The 23,144-nt window shown below is 46.6% G+C and overlaps 1 protein-coding gene across 1 annotated transcript; it reads left to right on the top strand.

Annotated features, from left to right (window-relative positions):
- Positions 1 to 88: 88 nt before the first annotated feature.
- On the top strand, positions 89 to 22,639 carry LOC147640785 (O-fucosyltransferase family protein). The gene is made up of 9 exons (XM_086815194.1): positions 89 to 289; positions 396 to 585; positions 1,213 to 1,291; positions 1,420 to 1,490; positions 17,477 to 17,565; positions 17,676 to 17,802; positions 17,897 to 18,180; positions 18,370 to 18,499; positions 21,672 to 22,639. The coding sequence occupies exons 1-9, from the start codon at positions 282 to 284 to the stop codon at positions 22,305 to 22,307; spliced, it is 1,614 nt and encodes a 537-aa protein (XP_086671320.1). The 5' UTR covers positions 89 to 281; the 3' UTR covers positions 22,308 to 22,639.
- The last annotated feature ends 505 nt before the right edge of the window (positions 22,640 to 23,144 follow it).

The raw sequence follows: 23,144 nt of genomic DNA, 5'->3' as shown, positions 1-23,144 counted from the left end.
GCACATATGGCTAGAAAGTCCCCTAAGCAATGTGAAAAGACCTGTGTGTTGTCCGCCTGGATAACTAAGCTTTCCTGTCCGGGCTCGTGGCTAGTCTAAACTTACATTTAGCGGAAGTACTCTGTCTCATTAGCTTTACAAACTGGAGCTGAGCTGCAAGCAAGCATGTGGCTTTTGCATCACCGGCAAACGTTACACCAGCAAGAAGAAGCTTGGGTTGGATCAACGCAGATAGATCTGATGATTTCTCTCTCTGAGTGAGAACTGAAGTGAAGAACAATATGAGGAGGTAAAGGCCATTGGGCGCCCATCCGCTGCAGAGAGTGTGTGTGTGTGTGTGGGGGGGGGGAGAGAGATAGATTAATATGGGTCCTTTGATTTGTGTTGAAATGCAGGATTTTGGGTCCATACGGAGGGAGGCGTGGACAGCCGGGGATGGTCGTGGGCGGGCGCCCATTCAAGCAAATCACGGCCATTATGAGATCTTTTTCCGGACGCCTGTCTGTGTCTGTAGCTGTGCTGCTCTTCTGCACCTTTTCTCTCATGTTCCGCATCCGGGAAAACAGACTCTTGGCTCAGTCCCAGGTGAAATTTACAGAAGCAATTTCTGCCTGTCAAAATATTGTTTTTCTTCACAATTTCAGAAGCTCTTTTAAATCGGAAAAACACACTTTTTGCACCCATAGTCCATCAAAGTTGAAATCCATCTTAATTTGTAGCAGACAAACAATTTTTGAGTTTCGGAAAAACTTCCCTGGCAAATGTTTGTCAGGGACATTGAAAAAATATATATCTTTAAGAACAATTTCTGCTAAAAAATGAAATAATTAAGATGTCATTTTTCCCCCAAAAGATGAAATAATAAATATTAGAGCCAAATTCACTTTCAATAAAAATACCCAAATGTAAATTTAATTACATGCTTTGGCTTAAGCTTGATCATGCTCCGCTCTAGTCTTGATCTCTTAAGAACCCTCCAGTCTGAAGATATCTGATTATGAGCAATCCACTCACTTATACATTCTTGGATTTGGTAAGGAAAGCAAAAACTATTAAAATCACTCACTGGACACCAATCATAAGCCTAACCTCATCAAGCTGACAGAGTTGTGTATAAGTTGGTGGTTAAGATCCAAAGCGAACCTGCCAAGAAAAAAAATATTTTGGGAAATAGGCTCATGGAGATGTCCTCAATTGGTTGGGGTTTTATAGATTGATGTGGAGGAGCTATGGGCTAGTCGTTCTTCAAATGGATGGCGCCCTTCTTCTATACCTGGCCCTGATTGGAAATGTAAGCGGTTTTGGGCATGATTGCCCATGAACGAAGCACGTAGATATATCGTACAAAAATTTGTAAGGTGAAATTGAAATCAACCTTATTTTTAAGATTGTTTGCTTTGGTTGTAATGGTTTTGACAGCACCACCGCATGTGAAAAATGGTCATCTTCTTGTTCGTTGCAATGGAGGGCTCAACCAGCAACGAACTGCTGTAAGTTTATTGTTCTTTTCCAACAGCTACCATCATGAGATTATTATCCTAAGCTTGCTTTGAAGTGAGCGGTCATAACATTCTTTGTAAGGATGTAATGGACATTTTTTAATTTGCCCTCGTTTAGGCTACTCCGTGTAAATGTATTTGAATGGCTCTTCATTCTGGCGGCCATAACTCTCCTTATTTTTTAGAAGACATGCTAATTGTACATTTTTGTGAGTTGTGCTGTCATTCCATCTTGTCACAACTTGAGAGAGAGAGAGAGAGAGAGAGAGAGAGAGAGAGAGAGAGAAGCCTTTGAATGTCATAGCCAAGCTAGTGGATTGCATGATTTGTATGATGGTACTTGTCCTTTGTGGCCATGTTAGATATCCGTAACGCCACTACGGGCGTTACCACGAGAGGGGACGGCCTCTGGCTCACCACCCAGCCATAGAGGAAGAATGAGGATTGCCCCTCATCCCACAAGCTATATAGTGTGTGGCCTGCCGTCCACACTAGCCTGGCCGCCCATGACTCCGCATGGGCGTCCTCTCCCACTGAACCCCGGACATGGCCATCCGGTCTACCGTCGGTCACAGGCATTACAGCCTACGTGACAGGCCATAACTTACTTCGCCTAGCCTTAGGATCGGGAGTGCTTTGTATAGAGCTATGGTCGGGAGTTGAACTTGTCAGCCCCAATTGTGATGGTTTTTATGCTTGATTTGTATTTGTAGTTGTTGGCCAGGATTAAGGGTATGCTTTGATGGTCTTGTTTGTTGAGCTTTATGCCTCTGGTGCATTTTATCCTTATCTTCCACAAATGTCTTGAGGCAGCTAATTGCCTTGAGATGGCAGTTGAAAACTCCCTGTGGTTGGGGTCTAGAGCTGGTATGCCACCTTTGTATCTCCTCATCGCTTAGCACTTTGACTCAGCGCTATCCAACACTTTGGAAGAATAAATTTGGGGCTCTGGCTCTAGTCCTCTGCCCCCTCGTGAGTTGGTCCCTGTATGCCACACATCTTGCTCATCATCTCCCCAAGAAGGCAATAGAAACACCTCTGATCTCATAGTATACTAGGCCTTGAAGAATGGCATGCTTCTAAGCCTCAGCCTCATGCATGCCACTAACCCACAACTCACAATCCTTATGTGTGGATGGAAGCTTTTAATGTGATAACACTTGGAGTCTCATGGAGATCCTGAGTGCATGTGAGATGAGTTGTTAGGTAGTTTGGGAATTGGATAATCCCATTTGTTGTCATTTTAAGAAACTAATCTCTGTACAGACTCATTTTACATGGGAGTATGCTTGTTTCTATGCATGTTTATGGGTATGTATCTTCCAAATGTCATGTGTGATGGAACCAATGAGGTGATAGCACAAGTGGTGAAGGTGTTTGTCTAGGACCAGGAGGTCTTGGGTCCAAAACCCCCCTAGGTGCTTCCTCGATGGCATTGTCTATGGGTTGATAAAAAAGTGCGTATGGGTGAACGCCTACTGGCGGTGAAAAATGGTAACTACGGGAGGATCTTGGGCCTAAGGCCAGTCCGGAAATGTCATCTCTGAGGGGGCTGGTCAAGGACGGGAGATTGGAGCTCCGTGCACATCCGCCCAACTTGAGTGCGCTTCTTCTCTCATTGCAGCCATCTCTCCGCCTCTTCGCCTCCAGCTTCCTGCCCTTCCTGCCATTTGCCTCCGGCCTTTACCTGCCCTTTGCCTCTTGCCTCATGTAGGCCATTTGCATCCCGTCTCCTGTCTTGTGCCTTCCTGCCTCCCACCACCCTTCCTTCTCTTCACCTGGCCTCCTTGCCTCCGTCCGCCCTTCCGACCTCGTGCCGACCATTTGCCTCCCGTCTTCTGTCTCTTTTCTGTTGGAGTATGCATAGGCGGAAGCATAGACAAGGAAAGGGAGAGAGAGTACTCAATACTTGTTGACAAGATCACCTTTATTATAGCATGAGGCTTTTGCAATGGCAATAGCCAGTAAGAGAGAGTAGTACAATGTGCAAGGATTGGATGATACAACAATGATGAGGAGGCCCTTTATATAGGGAAGCTAGGAGTTGGCTGACAGCCCCTATGGAGCTGGCCGACTGCCCCACGATCCCCAAATTAAGAGAAAATGGATAAAACACCAATAAACAGGGATGGTCCCCAAACATTGAGATGCACAATATTCTAACACCTTCTTTGCAGCTCATAACGTGCAAAAGATTGAAGAAGATAAGTTGATGAAGATGCAACCATGGACCCTCTAGTACTGGAGATACCGGAATCACCTCGGAGAGAACACCCACCAACCTGTTTCCTTGAAACGCAATGCCACCATGAACAGCAAAGAAATTTGCTTGGCTTCGAATTTCCACACAAGTATGCAGTGAACTCCAAGAATAGAATGGTGACACATCGGGCCCATTATCCCCAACAGTGGACTGTGAACACATCATGTCCCAAAACCTCGAACAATGAACTTGGAATAAAATCTGTCCATAGTCTTCGCTACACCAAAGCTGACCTTGTCCTGCCATATTTTTAATGCTTGCAACTCCGACTCACGGTTCCCATGCACCATAAAATGGAGTTGCTACCAGCCCCCTCTCCCACCTACAAGCCGCCTCTGGCTGGAAGCACATGGGGGAAACTATATGTATACTAGAGAAGAACACCATCCTGGTTCTCCTCCCGAGCTGGAAGCGCCCTGGGAAGCCCTAGATGAGTCACTAGAAGTATCTGTATCACTGCCTTGTGTGGTGTCTTTGCCCTTTTTCTGAGATGAAGACTTGCCCTTGGTCTTGTCCTTCTTCTTAGACAAATGTCCTCTCTTCCCACACGAGAAGCACCGACTCTGACCTTTCTTTTGTACTGAAGCAAGTGCCTGATTTGAACCATTAAGAGACACCTTGATCTTACCCGAGGGTTGACTCTTCTTCCAAGAGAAGGGACTTGAGCTCTTCAAAATCCAATTGAGTGGTTGGAGTATGTACTATGCACAGGTGGAAGCATAGACAAGGAAAGAGAGAGAGAGAGAGAGAAAGAGGCTTGACAGCAGCAAAATAGTCCACCAAAACACACTGGAAGCACCCAACCGGAGGGAGGGGAAGCGGGGAAGAAGTAGGGATGTCGGGGTCACTTGTTGGGTTGCACCAAACCACCTCCAGAAGCTGTCCTGACTGTAAAAACAGCAGCCACTACACCACCAGCCACTTGGACTTGCACCTTGGCACCTTGCAGGGGTTGCACGGGGTAGGAGCCCCACAAAAGAGAAAACGCTGATGTGAAGAGGCAGAAAATGCAGGTTCAGCAGAAAACGCAGCCAGCAAAGAAGAAAATGCAGCCACCGTCTGAAGCCAGAAACGCGGGAGGGGAGGGAATCAAATCGCAGATGAGGGCAGCCTAGTTGTCTGATAACATGTTGGAGTATGCATAGGTGGAAGCATAGATAAGGAAAGAGAGAACAAAGGAGAGAGAGCACTTGTTGACAAGATTATAGCATGAGGCTTTTGCAATGGCAATAGCCAGCAAGAGAGAGCAGTCTAATGTGCAAGGATTGGATGATACAACATTGATGCGGCGGCCCTTTATATAGGGAAGCTAGGAAGTAGCCGACAGCCCCTATGGAGCTGGCCGATTGTTCGATGACCCCCAAATCAGGGGAAAATGGATAAAACCCCAATAAATAGGCACGATCCCCAAACACTGAGATGCACAATATTCTAACATTCTCTTCCAGCCTTCCCGCCTCTCCCGTCTCTCTTTGCCCCGCCTCCTTGCCTTCGTCTTCCCTTTTGCCTCCCTCCCGCCTTTCCGCTTCCCTTTGCCTCCATTCCTTCTCTTGCCCTATAAGGTGGGAGAACTATCAATTTTTCACAAGACGAGCTCCTCATCCTCCAAAGTTATATTGACAAGTGAAACGATATTGACAAAGAAATGAAGACAACTCTGATTGGGAGAGTTTGTGGCTCTCACCCCTTTCGTTCGCAAGCTAGAGATTGGCTTTTGCCAGCCCTCACACCGAATTGGGTGTGCACTTCCTTGATGCACGTTTACGTGGATGAGGGTTCTTCCAAGTTGACTGACTCCATGGAAACCATCTTAGGCACTTGTTGTTGGAAGCCTGTTTTTTTTTTTTTTTCCGAGAAAGAGCTCTTCTATTAGTTGCCAAGAATAATAGCCATAATGGCTAAGTACAAACTTGGCTCCACATGAGGAGCGAGAGTCGAGAAATGTAAAAGGAGGAGGATGCTCTTCTCCTTCAGCTGGCCGCTCTAGGAGGAGAAGGCTATCTCATACAATGGAGGGAGGGGGAAACAACTACACAGGTGGTCTATAGTACCACGTGGGCTCACCACCGCTATCAGTGATAAAGGGACCATGACTCTAGAACCTCAGGAAGGCCTCGCGGAGTTTCCACATGTGGTCTGAGCCACCCTGAAGCTTCTCCCGCTGTCCACGGAGGGTATGAATGATATCGAGCCATATGCTCCAGATGGACTCCGCTAGCGGGGTGAGGGTGCCCTCTACATTGAGCTCTCTAGATGTGCCACACAGGAATACTGTTGCAAATCTCCCATCTTTGGCTAGAACTTGGAGTCCAATGGAGTCTAGTGACCAGTAGATGGAGCTGGGACTGGCACTGTAGAAATTCGGAGGTGAGAGACCTGAAGGGCTAGTCCTCCACCCTCCTCATATGACATGATGGCCTTAGCCTCGGTGTCCCACGCAACTGTGCCCCACATAATTGTGTGGGAGGGGGCCCGGTCCATAGTGAAGATGTGGAGAATCAACTGCCAAACCTGCTGAGCCTTGGGGCAATCGCAAAGGCAATGACGCGGGGACTCCTAGGGATGGCCACACCTCGAACAGACTGTTGGCCTACCTCCAATGGCCAGAGTGCCAACCACTAGGCTCTGATGTGCCAACTGCCAATGAAAGAGCGATCTTTCGTGTTTGAAAACTATCCCACAGCTCTAGGTTACTGGCACATTCATCCCGGGTTTCTGCCCATATTTGGTGTCCCTTTTGGTCCCTTTTCATGGCCCTTGATTGTGGGCTAGCCACTGCTTTTTTGTATATTACTCTCTTGTATTTATGAATTGAGTTGTTATTGTAAGTTTATGTTGTGACTGGATGCATATGTTCTTTTTCTTCACACTTTGAATGGGGGCCTTCTAAAAGTTGATTCCTCTACATAGCCTCTTGTTTGATACATGCACATGCTTGTGGCTACTCTTTAGGCTGAGGGCATTATGTTGATGGTTGGCTATCAGTAGTCTTCTATTTGACGGTGTCGCAGCACACATATGTCTAAAGTCTGTTTTTGCATGTGGTACTCCAATCAGATGCGTATTATCCCATACTTTCATACCTGTATAAACTATGGTTTCATAAGAGTTTCATATCGGACCTGAAGTATTGTGTTATAGTGTATGATGTCTAAATGGCAGTCTCTCAATTCTCATTGTAACTTTACAAACCTGAGTTTTAATGACAGTGTGTAGGAGTAATCGTTTTTTATCATTTTTGTTTTTCAAATTTCAATATCAAACTTTTACTAATCTTCAGATTCTGCAATGTAGGTGTAAATGTTTAATCCCTTTTGGCAAAGACTTATGTTTTTTTTGTTCTGGGCCTAAAGTCATACTTCAAAACTTCATGCTTGCATGGGTTGCTAGGTCATCCCATGCTGGATGCATTTTTCGCAGTCGGCCAGCTTCACCTTGTCCAGTCGGCCAGTTCATCTTGTCCAGTCGGCCAGCCCCTCTTACCTATAAATAGGTGGGCTGGCCTCTCACTTTTCATATAGTCTAGTCTTTCCTTTTGCTCCCTCACTTATGAGACTCTTCCTGTCTCTTGCTTGGGACTGTATCATTTCAGTATATTCAGCATAGTTGCTCTCTCTCTCTCTTGCACTCTCTGCTCAGCACACTCTAGTGCTTGTTTGCTTCCGCTCTTTGCACTCATTCACACAGTGCAGTTACCACCCTGTGTACTACACCCAGCCTCTGAGGCCTTACGGAGAGCACGCCATGTACTTACCAACCTATCCAAGATGGGAAATTCATTGGGACATGTGAAATACCTAGAACCAACTGGCCAGTGTTGGTCTCCAGAATCTTGGAATCTCCAATGCGTTCCATGCTCCCGTTGCACTCCACAAGTCCTCCGATGTAGATACCGGTCGATGATAACTTTCAATAGCTTTCTTCTCGAGCCCTACACCTGCAAATGTGGTGAAAGTGTGGACTTGAGGGTGATGTAGAAAATCCTCCAGCATCAGGTACACCCACACAAGAACTACTGGCAGCCACTGGCAACATCAGATTAGGGTTTGGGCGCTGAAGTGATGACATCAGCAGGTCATATAGTCCCTGTGCAACAGTATGACGGCTGTGCAGATGCTTTCAGCAGGTACATGAACTGTATGACAGGTTCCAGCAGCAGTTTGTGTACGGAATACTCCAGCAGCAGGTACAGCAGAAGGGCGGCCCTGTACGGCAATATGGCAGGCTAGGTGTGGATACGCAGCACCCTGTTTGTGTACGGACTGCAGATCTGGCCTGTACAGCCGGCTGGACGGGTTCCATACAGTGTACGGGCAGAAGGTGAACACCACTCTTCTGATGCTGAGGTTGACGAAGCTGAAACTAGTGCGCTTGTTGAACTTGTTCATGATTCACAAGATAGCTGAGCCCATATAAATATACAAGGTGTGCTTTTTGCTGGGATAAAAGCTAAACATGTTTTTCTTTTTATTAATAAAGCTCTTTCTCACATTACAATGATAGAAGATTTTAAAAATAAAATAAAAGAGGTCCACACTTGTAAATCATGGAGGCTCAAACACATCAAGATAAGCCATGGCTAAGCATAGTTAAGAGTAATTAAGGTTTAAGCACAAGTGATTAAACTAAGCAATAGTGATTAACATAAGGACAGCATCAGAGAGGAGAAAATGAAGTGTGTGTTTCTCATTAGATGGGTGCCCATTATATAGGCCAGTACAAAGCATAAAGTGCCAAAGGCATCTCCTCAAATCACTCCTACATTCTTTCACAGAATATCTCCACACTCCATTATTCCCTCTCCCAGATTCTAGGTCCTTGATTTTAGCTTTCCCCAGATTCTCTTCCCATGATTTTAGCTTTCCCTGATTTATGGTGGGCTGATTGGCATCTACTTGGCCACTAGCTAAAGTAGAAGTTCCCTAGTAATTAAGCTGCTTTTACAATGATGAACTACAATGATCAAAATAACCTTAGACCACATGACCGATACATACATGAGTGACTATGGATATTTGGTGAACCCTATGTCTACCAACAAACCCCCCCTCAACAAATATCCCGTTACCTAGTGTAACATGCGGAAGCTTCGGGGAAGATCGGCAACTTCAATGCTCAGAAATCAGCACACTTTTCGCGGCGGAATAAACGCACAAAACTGAATGAAGATGTGCAGAAAATAGAAAGAAAGAAAGAAAGAAAGATTTTATTAACGTCTTCCAAAAGACCGAACTCGGCCTATGAGACAAATCGGTGTACCTATATGGGGTATCCTCTATCATCCCAACAAAATGAAAAAGTATTGAACTAAAAAGCTGAATCTGGGTGTGCAATAAGTACAACGAGTGGGGGGAGGGGATGGAGCTCTACTACTAGGAGAATGCAAAGCTATATGCATGGAGTATACAATCATGATATGCAACCTAGCTAGCTCCATCCTGTACCATACTAGGGGTATAAAATGGTATACATCAATGAAGGGGGTGTCCACAGCTCCCTGAAGAACATGCCTGGGTGTGCTCTGAAGCGAGCCAGTCGCTCCGCACCCTCTCTGTGAAACTGAGCTCTGATCTCTGTCATCTCTCTCTGGTATAGGCGTGGTGTCCGAAAGCCAGGTGTCCTCTGTCTCCTGCGGGCTCTGAGTGTCTCTGCTCTCTGGAGAGTAATTCCCTGCCGTGCAGGGGCTGGAAGTGGGATGGATCTCTGAAAAAATGTAGTAATCTGTGTCTGTTGTCCCCCCTTTGGAGCTGTCTGAGCCTGTAATGATGTCTCTTTGTGGCGCTGTATGTCTAGAATGAATCTCCCCAGTATGCGCTGGTCTGTTGCCTCAAAGATCTGGCGTAGGGAATGTGGCTCTCTGAATAAAATGGGATATCTCTCTCTGATGGCTGTATATGCTCTGCATCTGCATACATAATGCTCCCCACTCTCCACCTCCTATCTGCACAATCTGCATACCCTCTTCTCTCGGGGGATCCGTGCTGCTCTGCCAGTCTCAATCTCCAATCGGTGTGATGAAACTCTAAGCTGACCAATAGCCACTCAGGAGCCGTGTGGTAAAAAGCCCTCCATGTATCTAGGCCTCTCTATAAATCCATCATCAGTGATACTCATGAAGTGATCTATGTAGTATAGCATCGTCGGTGGAAGAGGTTGTGTAGGCGATATCCATGTCTCTCGTGTATAGAGCTGCCATAGGTCCTGTCTCAATACTCTGTTCCTCTCACTATGAGAGAGACGGATATGTGGTGCATCCCTGTCATACTGGAATGGTGGTAGATGATCCATGTCTAGGCCATGCTGTGAGAACCAATGTGTGACATGTGCATACCATGATCCTCTGTCTCCTGCCTTAGCCAGCTGTCTAGATGCCTCAAAAGCTCTGTATGACAATCTGCCCTATGGCATCTCTCTGAATTTGTCTAGCAGGCATATATTCTGAAATATGGCCTCTACCATCATAGGAGGCGCAGCAAACTCTGCTCGGATAATGTCACGAGGTACTGACGGTTTGCTGCGTATCATGCGTGCCATCATGAGGGCATGTGGTCTCTCTATCTATGTCCACCAATGGGTAGCAAGGCCTGGCGCCCATACCGTTGCTCCATACATCAATGCCGGTGTGACTAATGTGTCAAATAGCCACCCCTTCGTCCGGGGCTCCTGAAAATGCGCTTGGTGGCACTGTCTCTCTAGCATAGCCAATGCTGCATATCCCCGTGTCAATCTAGCTCTGGCTGCTGAACCCATGGTGAAGCGTGTGGCTGCTGCAGAGAAGGTAACCCCTAGGTACACGTATGATGTCACCACCTCCACCTGGCGTCCTGCGAGAGTGAATGTCAGCTGACTCCTGCCTTGTCTCGATGTATGAAAGACCATAACCTTGGTTTTCCCAAGGTTCACAGTAAGACCCCTTTGTGTGCAGAAATCATCGAGTGAATGTAGATGCTGCTGTAGACCACCTGGAGACTCAGACACTAATACAATATCATCAGCATAAAGCATAATATGTACTGAGGTACCTGCTAAATCAACTCCATCTCCGCCTCCCCGTGTAACGAAGTCAGCCACCTCATCAATGTATAACCCAAATAGCGTGGGGGAAAGTGGGCATCCTTGCTTCACACCAATGGTGCTAGCAATAGTCTCGGACATACCTCCTGGACATCTGACTCGCCCAAAAACCTGCTCATATAATGCATAGATGACCCATGTCATATTTGCTGGTATGCCAAGAGACTGCAGGCGCTGAAAGAGCCTCTCTCGTGGTACTGTGTCAAATGCCTTGCGGAAATCCACAAAGCAGCAATAGAGCTTTCTCTTCCTCACTCTGGCCTGATCAATCATACATCTCAAAGTGAATACATGGTCAGTGGTAGAGAAAGCTCTCCTGAAGCCTGCCTGCCCTGATGAGCGTAAACCTGCTCGCTCAGCATATAAGCTAAGCTCTTGCTCCAACACTGCACCATAGAGAGAGAGAGGGAGAGAGGAGAGGACACAGTATTGGGTCCCAAATACCCTCTGTAGGGCTCCCACCACGAATGGTGTATTTGCTTTATTAGAATGATGTAAATTTGAAAGAAAATACAGGAAAACTTGACCTTTCTTGGCTGAGAAATCTTTGCCCTTGACCTGCAGTCCTTCACCCCTTTGCGTTAGCAAGCCCCTGGCTATCCTGGCTCTTGGGTTGCTTGAGCACTTGGTGAATTATGAGATAACCCAAATGGATTGTGGACTCACCTATTTATACTTCCTACTAACAGCAGTCGGCCAGTTCTAAACCAGGCGGCCAGTTCTAATTCTGTCCCACGACTGAATTATAGCATTAAATGCTAGAAAAATCCAATAAAAAGCTGCGCATCATTTCATGGCTGGCTGGGCATCAGGCACATGATTCACCACAGATCTGGGCACTGAATCCCCTTTGTTTTGAGGGCTGGGCAGCCTGTGTGGGCTGCCCCACACTTGCCCTACAGCCATCATAATGCTAGATGTGCTGTCGGCTGCCCCTGCATGCCCTTAGGGCTATCCTACAGCCTCTCCATGGCTGGTGGGTTCAGCTAGGGCCTTCCTTGCCCTCATGGGGGTGGTTTTACAGTATCCCCATGCCCACACAAAGACTCGGGGTAGCCCTATGGGCTGGTCCCTTTTCCAAAAAGCAAACCCTAACTACCTACTCAATGATCTGGCATCCAGTACCATACTAGATACACAGAATCATTGACATCATTCCAGAGGGAGACTCAGCGCGGACTGGCACTGTTTTATGTGCAGTACAGTGCACACCTGACCTTGGACTCCTGTGCAGGACAATGCACACCTGACCTCGAATGACTGGGATGGATCCCTGGCTGACTTGTCCCGGACTGGGCTCACATGGGACCAGTTTACCATCCCAGGTCCTGCACCTTCTGTACAGATATGTCTACGTAGCATCCAAGTGCGGGATGCACGTGACACCTAGTGGTTAGTTATCCTAGGTACCACGCTATGGATTTGAAGATAGTCTGTTGCCTCCTAGTATAAACGAAGGTATATGTGAGAGCCCACGCTATGGGGTAGTCGACGATGAGGGTCAAGGTCCTTGGTTCTTTAGAGAACTCAATCATTAGTAGCAAAGTTGACCTCATGAAGGGCCTCTAGTTCTTGGTCTTCTTCAGCTTCTTTTTCTTTGGCAAAAAATTAGATCATGGCTAGATCCAAATCTTCACATTGCTTGCTATGCATAGTCAAATCTCCTTGTTGGGTTGAAATCCAGAAGAATGCAAGTGTAGACATATGATCGTAGTACATAGTGATTTTCAATGTGGGAGAAGGTCTTAGCTCATGCATTTTGGCATGGCCAGTGTCTAGTCTCCTTACATAAATGAAATGTTGCTGAACTGATAGGAAGTAAAAATGCATGACAACACTTTGGCATGAAGCACACAAGGATTTGACCTTAATGACGTTGCATTTAGATTGAAACATGACACATGAATGCTTGAAGTGCAATAAGTGACACATCATGTGTAATGTGTTAGCATATTCATCCCCATATTCTGCCCATGTATTGTGTCCATATTTGATCCCTTTTATGGCCCTTGGTTGTGGGTTGGCCACCCCTATTTTTTTCCCATTTTTTTGGTATTTTTCCAGTCGGCCATATTATTTGTCCAGTCGGCCAGGTCTTGTGCTCCAATCGGCCAGCCCTTCATGACCTAGATATAGGTGGGCTAGCCTCTTCGCTTTTGTCATAGCTTGGTCATCTTTTGTATCCCTCACTTATGAGACCTTTGTCTCTTGCTCGGGATTGCTTTCATTGCAGTATATTCAGCATAGTTGTTTCATCTCTCTCTCTCTCTCTCTCTCTCTCTCTCTCTCTCTCTCGGGGGGTGGCGTAGAAAGAAAAAGGGGGTGGGGGTCACAGGTGGCAAATTTGGGGGGGGGGGGGGACGCAATACAAGAGAGTGGGGGGGGGGGAGCGCAGCTTGCTGGGGGGGTTAGCAATCTTGGCTCGATGAACTTCCCCTCTGCCCTTTTTCACCCTCCCGCCACCTAGTTTTCACTTGTCCGCGAGCCCTTCTTCTCCTACCTCCTTCCCCAACAGGTTATAGCACTCGGGCTGCTGTTCTTTTGGCAAGAGTCAGCTTTTTTGCTCTTGACCCCTTTCCGCCATCTTTGACGGAGGCTACCGCCCCTTGCTTATTTTCTAAAGTGGACCTCCAGCTCTTGGCATCTACAATCTCCTCCCTCGTGGCCTCTTCACTGGTTTGCAAGATTGTTGGGAGCCTCCATCCTTAGTGAGTGTCAAAAAATATTCACTGTAGAACTCACGTTTCGTCTCTCTCTCATGATGACACCCAAGTCTCTGTTAGTAGTCATCTCCTGTCTGTACATTTACACCAGGGCCTCTGTTGTGGGTGTGCCCGCCCGGTTTAGGTGTTTTCTCATTTTTCCCCACTCTCCATATTTTTTCCCTATTTTTTCCTATTTTTACCAGGTGTGGGAGGCTGTCCTGAGGTTCTTGGAGTGATCCAGGTGATGGCCGACTAGTTTTGCTGCACCTTGCTTCGCTCTGCTGTTGGCCGGCTTGACACGTGTGAGGGCCGACTCACAGAAGCTGGCCGACTAGGTTCAGTAGGTCGGGTGTTGCATTTATTGTTGTCGGCTGTCCCTACTGCTGGCCGACTGGATCACAGGGGCCATATAAAATGGCCCTTGCTCTTCCACTTGTTGTATTAGGTTTTCGGGATTTCTTGTGTATATAGAGCAGAGTTACATGCCTCTCTCTCTCCTTCTCCATTGCTGTATTTTTCTGCAGTGCACTTGCTCTCGTGTTCTCAGATTTTGTCATCATCTCCGCTGCATATTCTGACATGGTATCAGAGCTCTAGGCTCTTGATAGATCTTGGGAACTCTGTGAGCAAGAGGGGGGCTGTTTTGTTACTGATTGGTGGACTGTTTTGGCCCTTTCGGGAAGAGGAGAAGCAAGAGGAAGGCGGGCTGGTTTGCTGGACAGCCACTTGGAGGTTTAAGTTCTTCTTTTTTCCCACCCACCCACCCACCCTTTTCAGTTACATCCCTGCAATGGCAGATCTACTTGAGATGGCTGAGAAGCATGTGAAGATCTCGACACTCCCCACGTTCCCAGTGGACCGTCAATTGGACGGGAACAACTACGGCATATGGAAGGTAATGATGGAATCTGTTCTGGAGTCTTATGACCTTGGTGATTTCATTGTTGTTGGGGTTCCACGGCCGGAGGTAGAGGAAGGGGAGTTACCCTCGATTCGGAAGGAACGCGAGGCACAGACACAGTTGTGGGATCGTGTCAATGCCGAGGTCCGTTCTTTCATTTTCCTCAACTGCACACCGCAGGTAATCAATCATATTAAGCATATGACATTGGCCAGAGGTATATGGCAGCATTTGGCTTCTCTCTATAACAGGGTATTGCCCATGAAGAGGATGTCCTTGGAAGTACAGATGCGAATCCTGCAAAGTCATCGACGATGCGGGAGCACATTAACAATCTGCAGGCTCTTCAGCAGGAAGTTCTTCAGGCTGGGAAGGAGATATCATCAGAGGATACGGCCATCACTTTGCTGTCGCATTTACCCTCTCAGTACTCAACATTTTACTCTTCTTTGATTACTAGTGGGAGGCTTAGCACCATCACTTGGGAGGAACTTGTGCCCTGGTCTTGGACCAGGAGAAAAGATTCACGAACCCTCCACAGGGCGGAGGTTCGGAGGCCTTAAGTGGCCAACGGTCGAAAGGCCGTAACAACAAGGGCAAAGGGAAGGCTTCATCGAAGAAATCTTCTGAGAAGATGTCCGACGCAAACCGTGAGAAACTGAAGGCAGAGAGGACTTGTAATGATTGTGGCGAGAAAGGCCACTATTGGAGGCAGTGTCCCAAGTGGAGCACCGAGAAGGTTGCAGAATCCTCAGCAGCAACCGTGAAGACTCTAGCTTTTGTGCACCTAGAGGTGATGGACATCGATGTTCCATTTTCTTTGGGCAGGGAGGAGGTTGGAGGACTCTCCGCTACGGATACTCGGGAGTGGATTCTAGACGGTGGTGCTTCCAAGCACATGACTCCTTCCCGTTCGGCTTCATAGGATCTTTGTAGGTATTCTGGTCACATTCTTACTAGGGATACATCCACTAACCTAGTTCACAGGGAGGGCAGGTTGGAGATAGTTCTTGATGGCAGAGGGGGGAAGCATTCCTCCCAGGTGTTGTATGTTCTGTCACTTGGTTTTCATCTGTTGTCAGTGCATCAGGTTTGCAAGACTGGTGTACGGGTGGAGTTTGATGAGCATTTTGTTGCTCTCCGGGACAAGGCAACATGCCAGGTAGTTTGGGAAGGCGGAATGGAGAATGGAGTTTACAAACTTTCAGCACTCTCTCTCCCAGGTCCTCAGTTTTGTGATGAGTGGCAGTCTGGTAATGGCCACTTAAGTGTGGATACGCTGCAGGTGCAGGATTTCCCAGACCAGATGGTGGATGGCTTGCCAGTTGATGGCAGCAGTTGGCAGGAACTTTCTAGTATAGATGTTGGTAGTTCTTGTGTTCGTCAGTCAGAGGAAACTTTACAGGTTACCTATGCTCTGATGTCTCGTAGCATTCGGGACAAAGAAACTCTTGTAGATGAGGAAGTTTTTTCCACAGGGACCTATTGGAAAGCCAGGCAGGTGGCAGTTGATTACTGGCAGAAGGAGGTGGATGTTGCACATTCTCCAGGCTTTGTGGTTCCGGATTTAGAGGGGGTTGGTTACAGGTTTTCGAAGGCCTTGAGTGGTCTTCAGCAGGTTTCCAGGATTTGGCACCCCACTGTAATAGGTGTTGATCCTTGTGAGCAGTATGATGCCTGCTTGACTCGGAAGCAGAATGGTTCATTGATTTGGATGATGCATATCGGATTGGACGGGAGCTTCCTGATGAGGCTGTTGAGCTCATGTTTACAGAGGACTCTTTGGGAGGCAGGATTGCGTATCTTGTGGTCTCTGCAGCATGCGAAGGATCTTGGACTCTTTTACAGAGGAGGGGGATTGATGGATGGAGCCAGACTCCAAGGTCGGAGTGACTCAGATTGGGGAGGAGAGCCAGACAAGAGGACCTTGACATCAGGCTACAGTTTTTCCCTTGGCTCAGGAGCAGTTTTATGGAGCAATAAGAGGCAGCCATCTATTGCCTTGTCGTTGACAGAGGCAGAGTACCGGGCTGCTTGTGGTGCTACTTGCGAGGTGGTGAGGTTGTAGAGGTTACCTGGTAGGATTGGGTTTCCACTGGTGGTGTCATCATCTCCGCTGCATATTCTGACACTCTCATGTATGTGTAGGCCAAGTAGATCCAACCGGATGATCCGTGTTGCATGCGAGAAGCCTTGTGGCACTTGAACCAGCCCTAAGTCTATTGATTAGGAACACTAATGCAATAACAATGAAGAGATAGTAGAGAGAAGAGAGAGATGAACTGTATTTTCAGTATAGTGATATGGTACAAAAAGATGTATATGACTGTACATTGTACAATTGCCATGGCCTTTGGCCTTCCAAAAGAGGATTGGCTTCTAATTGAATGGACTGCCTAACGACCTGCCCAATAAGGGATCAGATGATTTATGCTGTATGCTGGCCTAGGCTTATATAGGCTCCCAATTATGTCCTGTAACCTGGCCGATTGCTGTTGGCCAGTTCCCTGTTGTCCACGACTGATATAAAATGCTAAAAAGCCCTGATGGTTCCTATATCTGAGCACCTGCTGTTGGCCAGCTTACTGAAGCCTGATTCTGGTGGCTTGCTGCTTCTTCCTTGCCTAAGCCTGCTAGTGCCCTAATTCTACCCTCAAACTGCTACCTAAATCAGGGATTAGATCTGAGGTTAGCTATGTCCACGGCTGTGCACGTGAATAAGTAGCCCAAATAGTGTTGATGAGAGCGGACAGCCGTGCTTAATCCTAGTAGTGCTACATGCCTTTCCCGAGAGACTGCTAGGTGTGCGCACTTAGCCTGTTACATCCTTATATAATGACATCACAGCCCAAATTGCATCATATGGTAATTGGAGCTCTTGTGAGCGTGCATCCAAGGAGCTGGGATTGAGGGACCAAATCAAAAGCTTTGTAGAAACCCACAAAGCAGAAATACACATGCTTCTGTCATGATTGTGCTTCCTGAGAGAGAGAGAGAGAGAGAGATTTTAAAAATTTGATGAAAACTTGTGCAGATATGTAATGCAGTACTTGCAGCGAGGATAATGAATGCAACGCTTGTTTTACCAGATCTTGACACTAACTCTTTCTGGCACGATAAAAGGTGTGCTGAATTGGGGGGAGTGTTTTGCTTGTTCAATGAGATGCATGCAAACCTTAATCTAAATCCTTCTTCTTATATCTACTTGCAGTAATCAGAGCTTTTGATTCCAGTGGCTTTTCAGGTATCTATGATGTGGATCATTTCATCAAGTCATTGAAGAATGATGTGGACATCGTGCGCACGCTGCCAGCTTTCCACATGGTTGCCAATAAGAAGAAAAAGTTGAAACCTTTTCAGGTGCTGTCAGGAAACTGATGCTACTTGTTGTACACAGCGTCATAAAATCTGCCATGGATCAAATTCTCATAATTTGTAGCTGTATTTGGTGCAGTTACGGCCTCCACGCGACGCGTCACCTGATTGGTACCAAACTGTGGCTCTAGAGAAAATGAAGGAACACGGTGCCGTGTATCTTACTCCATTTTCACATCGGTTGGCGGAAGAGATCAGCAATTACGAATATCAAAGACTAAGATGCCGCGTGAATTTCCATGCTTTGAGGTTCAACAAGGATGTAATGAAGCTTAGCCAACTTATTGTCCGCCGTCTTCGTTCTGAGGGTCATTTTATTGCGGTACATCTTCGGTTTGAGCTGGACATGCTTGCTTTTGCAGGGTATGTGCAAACGTATTTTTACTCATCTCCACACACCATGAATTGCCTTTTGTGTGTGTGATAAGTACCTATTACTCAGTATCGTGTTTTGTTAAAGCAAGCCAACCTGAGGTATGGCATTGATTGGGTGGAAAGAGAGCTAGCATGCAAAAGAGGAAATCTGAATGCATGGGCTTTGTTGTTCTGCAGGTGTCTTGCAATCTTCACTCCGGAGGAGCAAGCGGTTCTCAGGAAATATCGGAAAGAAAACTTTGCAGAAAAACGGCTAGTGCATGATGAGCGAAGAATGATTGGAAAATGCCCTCTTACACCGGAGGAGGTTGTAATTTGCTTTTCACTTAAAAGTTTATTTACCATATTAATACAGGTATTGAAAATGGCCCGGATTCGCTGCCCTAAGCATCAGTTCATGCATGTGGATGTATTGGTCTGGGGGCTAGGTAGGCAGAGATTCAGCGTTGTCATCCAGGAGGGAAAGATGGCTAGAGGGAACAACAAATTGAGTCGTTTCGTGTAGGTTAGCATGTCTAGGAAGGGAATTTACCCACTAACACAAGCCTAGGAGAAAGGGCAGGAGACGGAATGGAGACGAGAGAAGCTTAGGAGCGAGGGTAGGAGATGAGAGAACCAGCCAAAAACAGGAGCCACTTGCAACATTTCAGGAGACTTCAGGCTAGCCCCTGGATTAGGTTGGGCTAGCATCAAGTATGTTATATACTTCCCCTCCTCAAACATTTACGTCCTTGGAAATGAAGTTAGGGAATCTATGCTTCGAACCAGCAACTATCTCCCAAGTTGAGTCCTCCTCAGCCCTATCTTTCCACAAGAGTCAACGTATTTCAAGCTTCCTCTCTTTGAAATCAACAATGAGCTCCAGCTCATGTGGACAAGTCCTCAAGATCAACAAGTTCTTGAGGTGACGCAATGTTATCCTCGCTGCTGAGATTCTCTTTGAGTCTACTCACATGAAAAATGTGATGAATTTGCACTTGAGGAGGCAATTCAAGTTTATAAGCAACCTCACCAACCCTTTTCAGAATTTTGTAAGGTCCATAGTATCTAGGGGATAGTTTCGAATACTTCCTTGTCCTCAAAGTCTTAGAATTCTTGAGTACTCTCAAATACACCAGCATTCCCTTGGAGAAAACTCTCTGTGAAGGTTGCCTAACGTTGCCTATCAGCATAAAACCGTGCCCTATCTTAGCACTTCTGATACTCTCTAGCATGCGCAAGCATCTCTTGCATTCTAGCGGCATCTAGTTTCAAACCCTTAACTCCTAAGGTCATAGGGGATCGTGGTTCATACCCATACATAAGCATTAACGGACTGTAGCCGCCGGTAGAAAGCCTGCTTTCCTAATCCCCAAGCCCTCTAGCCTCCGGATTAGCTCGGGTAACCTTCTGGTTAGCATCAGGTATGTAACATACTCTGAGTTGGCCAATCGCTATCCGCATGGTATGCAACATTGCATCTAGAAGTCCTCAATGAACTAGAAAGTCAAAAAATGCCATGTAAAATGAGGTTTTGTACTGAGCGCTAGTGGGGACACCCAAGTCTGGCTTGTGTGGAGCCTTAGGAGGCAGAGTCAAATGAGACTTGGATAGCTCCTCCTCTCAATGCGTGGAGTGTTCTGGTCTTCTAGGTCAGTGCTTCATATACTGGCAAATGGTAAAGCCTATCCCCGATGCCCAGAGTTTGGCCGCTTTAGCACTTGGGTACATTCCAGAGTTTGGTTGCTCGCCAAGCAGCCTCTCCTTTTCCCATTCTAACCGCAGATGAGGGAGTCCCACGCTCTCCCACCTCGACAGCTTTTATGTGGATGTCTGAGGTTGTGACATGGGCGGCATGATGGTAGGTATGACTTCCTTGGACCATCCCTCGGTGACTCTTAGCCTCACTGATCCTTGGTAGGAGGACCACCAACAGTGAGCATGGATCCATGACAGCCTCATCCAGGACCCCATCAGTGCTGGACGGAGTGAGGGGACATGGTCTTCTTATAGCTTTACCCCCAGGAGAGCTGCTGAGGATCTTGGCAGTGCCCTTCAGGAGGTCAGAATCTTCGTGCATTTAGAGGCTTCGAGCTTTTCGGGAGCAAGAGTGTAAAACCCCAATAGACCCTACGATCAAGAATAAACAAAAAGGAAACAAACATAGACACTGGCATCTAGCTCACTGCCCAACCATTGAGTTGTTCAGGCTTACCCTTGAGCACAGGGAGTAAGTAGCATTTGAGACATGGCTCTATGTCCAAAGTCCGAGGCGTCCCATACTACTAGTACACACCCGTCGGCAGATGTAAGCAGAGAGTAGTCTCAAGGCCTTGGGTCTAGGTCTAAGGAGCTCTCTCTCAAACTGACTCATAGAGTCACTTATATAGGCCTTGTGTTAGGGTTTTTCTTGTATTTAACATTGTACAAAAAGGTGGCTGAATATATGTACATGGCTGAGGCCCTTGGTCAGCCCCAAAGGGGTTGACCTTTGGTCCTACATATGCTCTATTGACTCGTGGGAATGCTTGACTGATGAAATGGCTGAATGACTTTCATGACTTGATGATCATGATGCCTTTTGCTTATATATCATGCTGAGGTACAGGTCGGCCAGCAATAAATGCTGTGAGCCAGGGTTGGACATGGAAAATACTGACTTATCAGTCCCTCATTCATCATTTAGTATTCAGCAAAGTTCAGCAGCAGTTCAAGCAGCAGCAGATATCTATCCTATCATCTCCACGCAATCATTGAAGATCCTCTTCAGCATTCAGCCAACATATGTGCAGTCCTACAGCTATTTGGACTTGCATAATTTGGACTTGCATAATTTGGACTTGCATAAGTGGCCTGAAGAGTCTTCTGAAGTGCCTCGGATTGGTGGATAGTAGGATACTCAGCTGACGTACGGTCTTCCTCGTCCTTGCGTTGGGCATTCATATCACTTGTTTCCTCAAGCATTGTACAACATTCTCCAAAGAATAATATAAGCAAACACTCCTGCTTTTTTTTTTTTGGGGGGGGGGGGGTTGCCTTTCAGTGGGTATTTGGGACCCAATATGCTGTCCCCATGCCTTCTTTTCCCTTACCGCTTAACATAGCGGCGGGTCACCTGCCAAAATTGGTCATGCCTGTTGCTAGGCCTTTGGAATTGATCATCGAGGTAGCAAGGCCAGCACTTTAGTCACTCCCCTGGCTTCTAATTGGGATAAGGATAACACAAAGCCTTCTATAATTGAAGGCACACACACAGAGACATAAGTACAATCAGATTTTAGGGGGACTACCAAGGCCAGAAACAGATGCGATGGACACACATATGAAGACTCCGAATACCCAACAATACTATGAACATTTGTCGATGAAAACATGGTATAGGTAGCCATGTGGCTAATACAAGGTGCATGCCTCATCCAATTACCATTGTCCATATCTATGATGAGAGAGAGAGAGAGAAAACCAACAGTGGTATTGATGCTGGCTGACCTGATTTGCAGGTTGGACTCATTCTGCAGTCAATGGGTTTTGACAACTCAACACGCATCTATATAGCAGCAGGCAACATATTTGGAGGAGAGCGTTTTATGCAGCCTTTGCATGCATTGTTCCCTCGTCTTGAAAACCGCACTTCAATTGCCACAGCAGAAGAGTTGGCATCCGTGAAGGCGGAAGGAAAGGGTTTATTAGGTCCTGCTGTGGATTACATGGTATGCCTCTTGGCCAACATTTTCATGCCTACTTATGATGGACCTAGCAATTTTGCCAACAACCTTATGGGTCACCGTCTATACTATGGATTTAGAACAACTATCCAGCCTGATCGGAAAGCTCTTGCTCCAGTATTTAAGGATCATGAGAAGGGAAGTACTCACAATTTCGAAGGTAAAGTGAGGTTGATAATGCAAAATACACCATTTGGTGGTCCCCATCTTCGAGTACCTCCAGAGTCCTTCTATACCAACCCTTGGCCGGAGTGCTTCTGTAAGAGCACGTCTGAATCAGCAAAAGAGAAATGCCCTGCAGGCTCTCTTTCAGATGATAATGTTTATGAACAGGTGATGGACGAGGGTGATCAAATGGAACCTCTGTCATCAAGCGAAGAGACTGCAGAAGAGACACTAGCTCAAAGATGAGATAGTTGGAAGATGATGATGAGGTTTTGGTACTCAAATTTTGTGGGTGTAAGAGCTCCTTGGCTGGGTAAGGCCTTCAGGGTAGTTGCAGCCATGTGTGGTGAGAAATGGGAGTATAGATTCAATGGGTTTATAGTCCGAGGGCTTCCATGGACAACTTTGTCATTTATCAATATTCTTTCAGCCAAAGTAAGCGTGATCACATGATGAGCCCTTCTGTGTAACTTTTTTAAAGTTTTGGCCCAATTAGTTATCCTGCAAGCTGTATGAGATGACCCCTTGTAAAAGTAGCACACAAGCAGAAATATACAGCAGTTGCTTTTGTCTCCAAATCTGGCATTTGTGTTTAATTGGGAGCAGTTCTTTTTTGTGCTTTCAAGTGGTCTTATCATGGACTTTCAAGGCTGATCAAATCCTGGCTAGTGATGACATTCCTATGGCTACAAAATGCTGACGTGTCATTGTTGTTAGTCTCTCACCATGTACCTAAGGTCTTGAGGTTTTTTTTTGAGAAATTATAATCTTCACATGCAAGGATGCACCTCCCATGCTTCATGCATTGGAAAAGGTCCTTTATGTGAGTAGGCAGCAGCCTCTCATCAATAACACATGAAGGCTTTTGACATATTTAAGATTGATTGATATTGGAATGGCAACGGCGGGGGCGGGGCCCGCGGGGGGGGGGGGGGGGGTGGGTTGGATGTAAGTCGGTTGTTAGAGCTCTGACAATGACAACCCTTTAAGATTGTGATCTTGTGACTGAATTATGAGGGTTGCAAACACATCATCCACCATTGCATATAATGATTGTCGCAATAGCCATTGGCATGAGTGAAG

Source organism: Cibotium barometz, chromosome 2 (assembly GCF_041138505.1).
Source record: "Cibotium barometz isolate CiBa-2024 chromosome 2, ASM4113850v1, whole genome shotgun sequence".
In the NCBI taxonomy this organism is placed as follows: Eukaryota; Viridiplantae; Streptophyta; class Polypodiopsida; order Cyatheales; family Cibotiaceae; genus Cibotium; species Cibotium barometz.
The sequence above is the reverse complement of the archived record's forward strand: the minus strand, read 5'-3'. Positions and strand labels throughout refer to the sequence as shown.

Coding starts and splice junctions, on each gene's coding strand:
- LOC147640785 (XM_086815194.1), top strand. Junction 1,292..1,419: donor ACCTGGCCCTGATTGGAAAT/GTAAGCGGTTTT, acceptor TGGTTTTGACAG/CACCACCGCATGTGAAAAAT. Junction 1,491..17,476: donor TCAACCAGCAACGAACTGCT/GTAAGTTTATTG, acceptor AAACTTGTGCAG/ATATGTAATGCAGTACTTGC.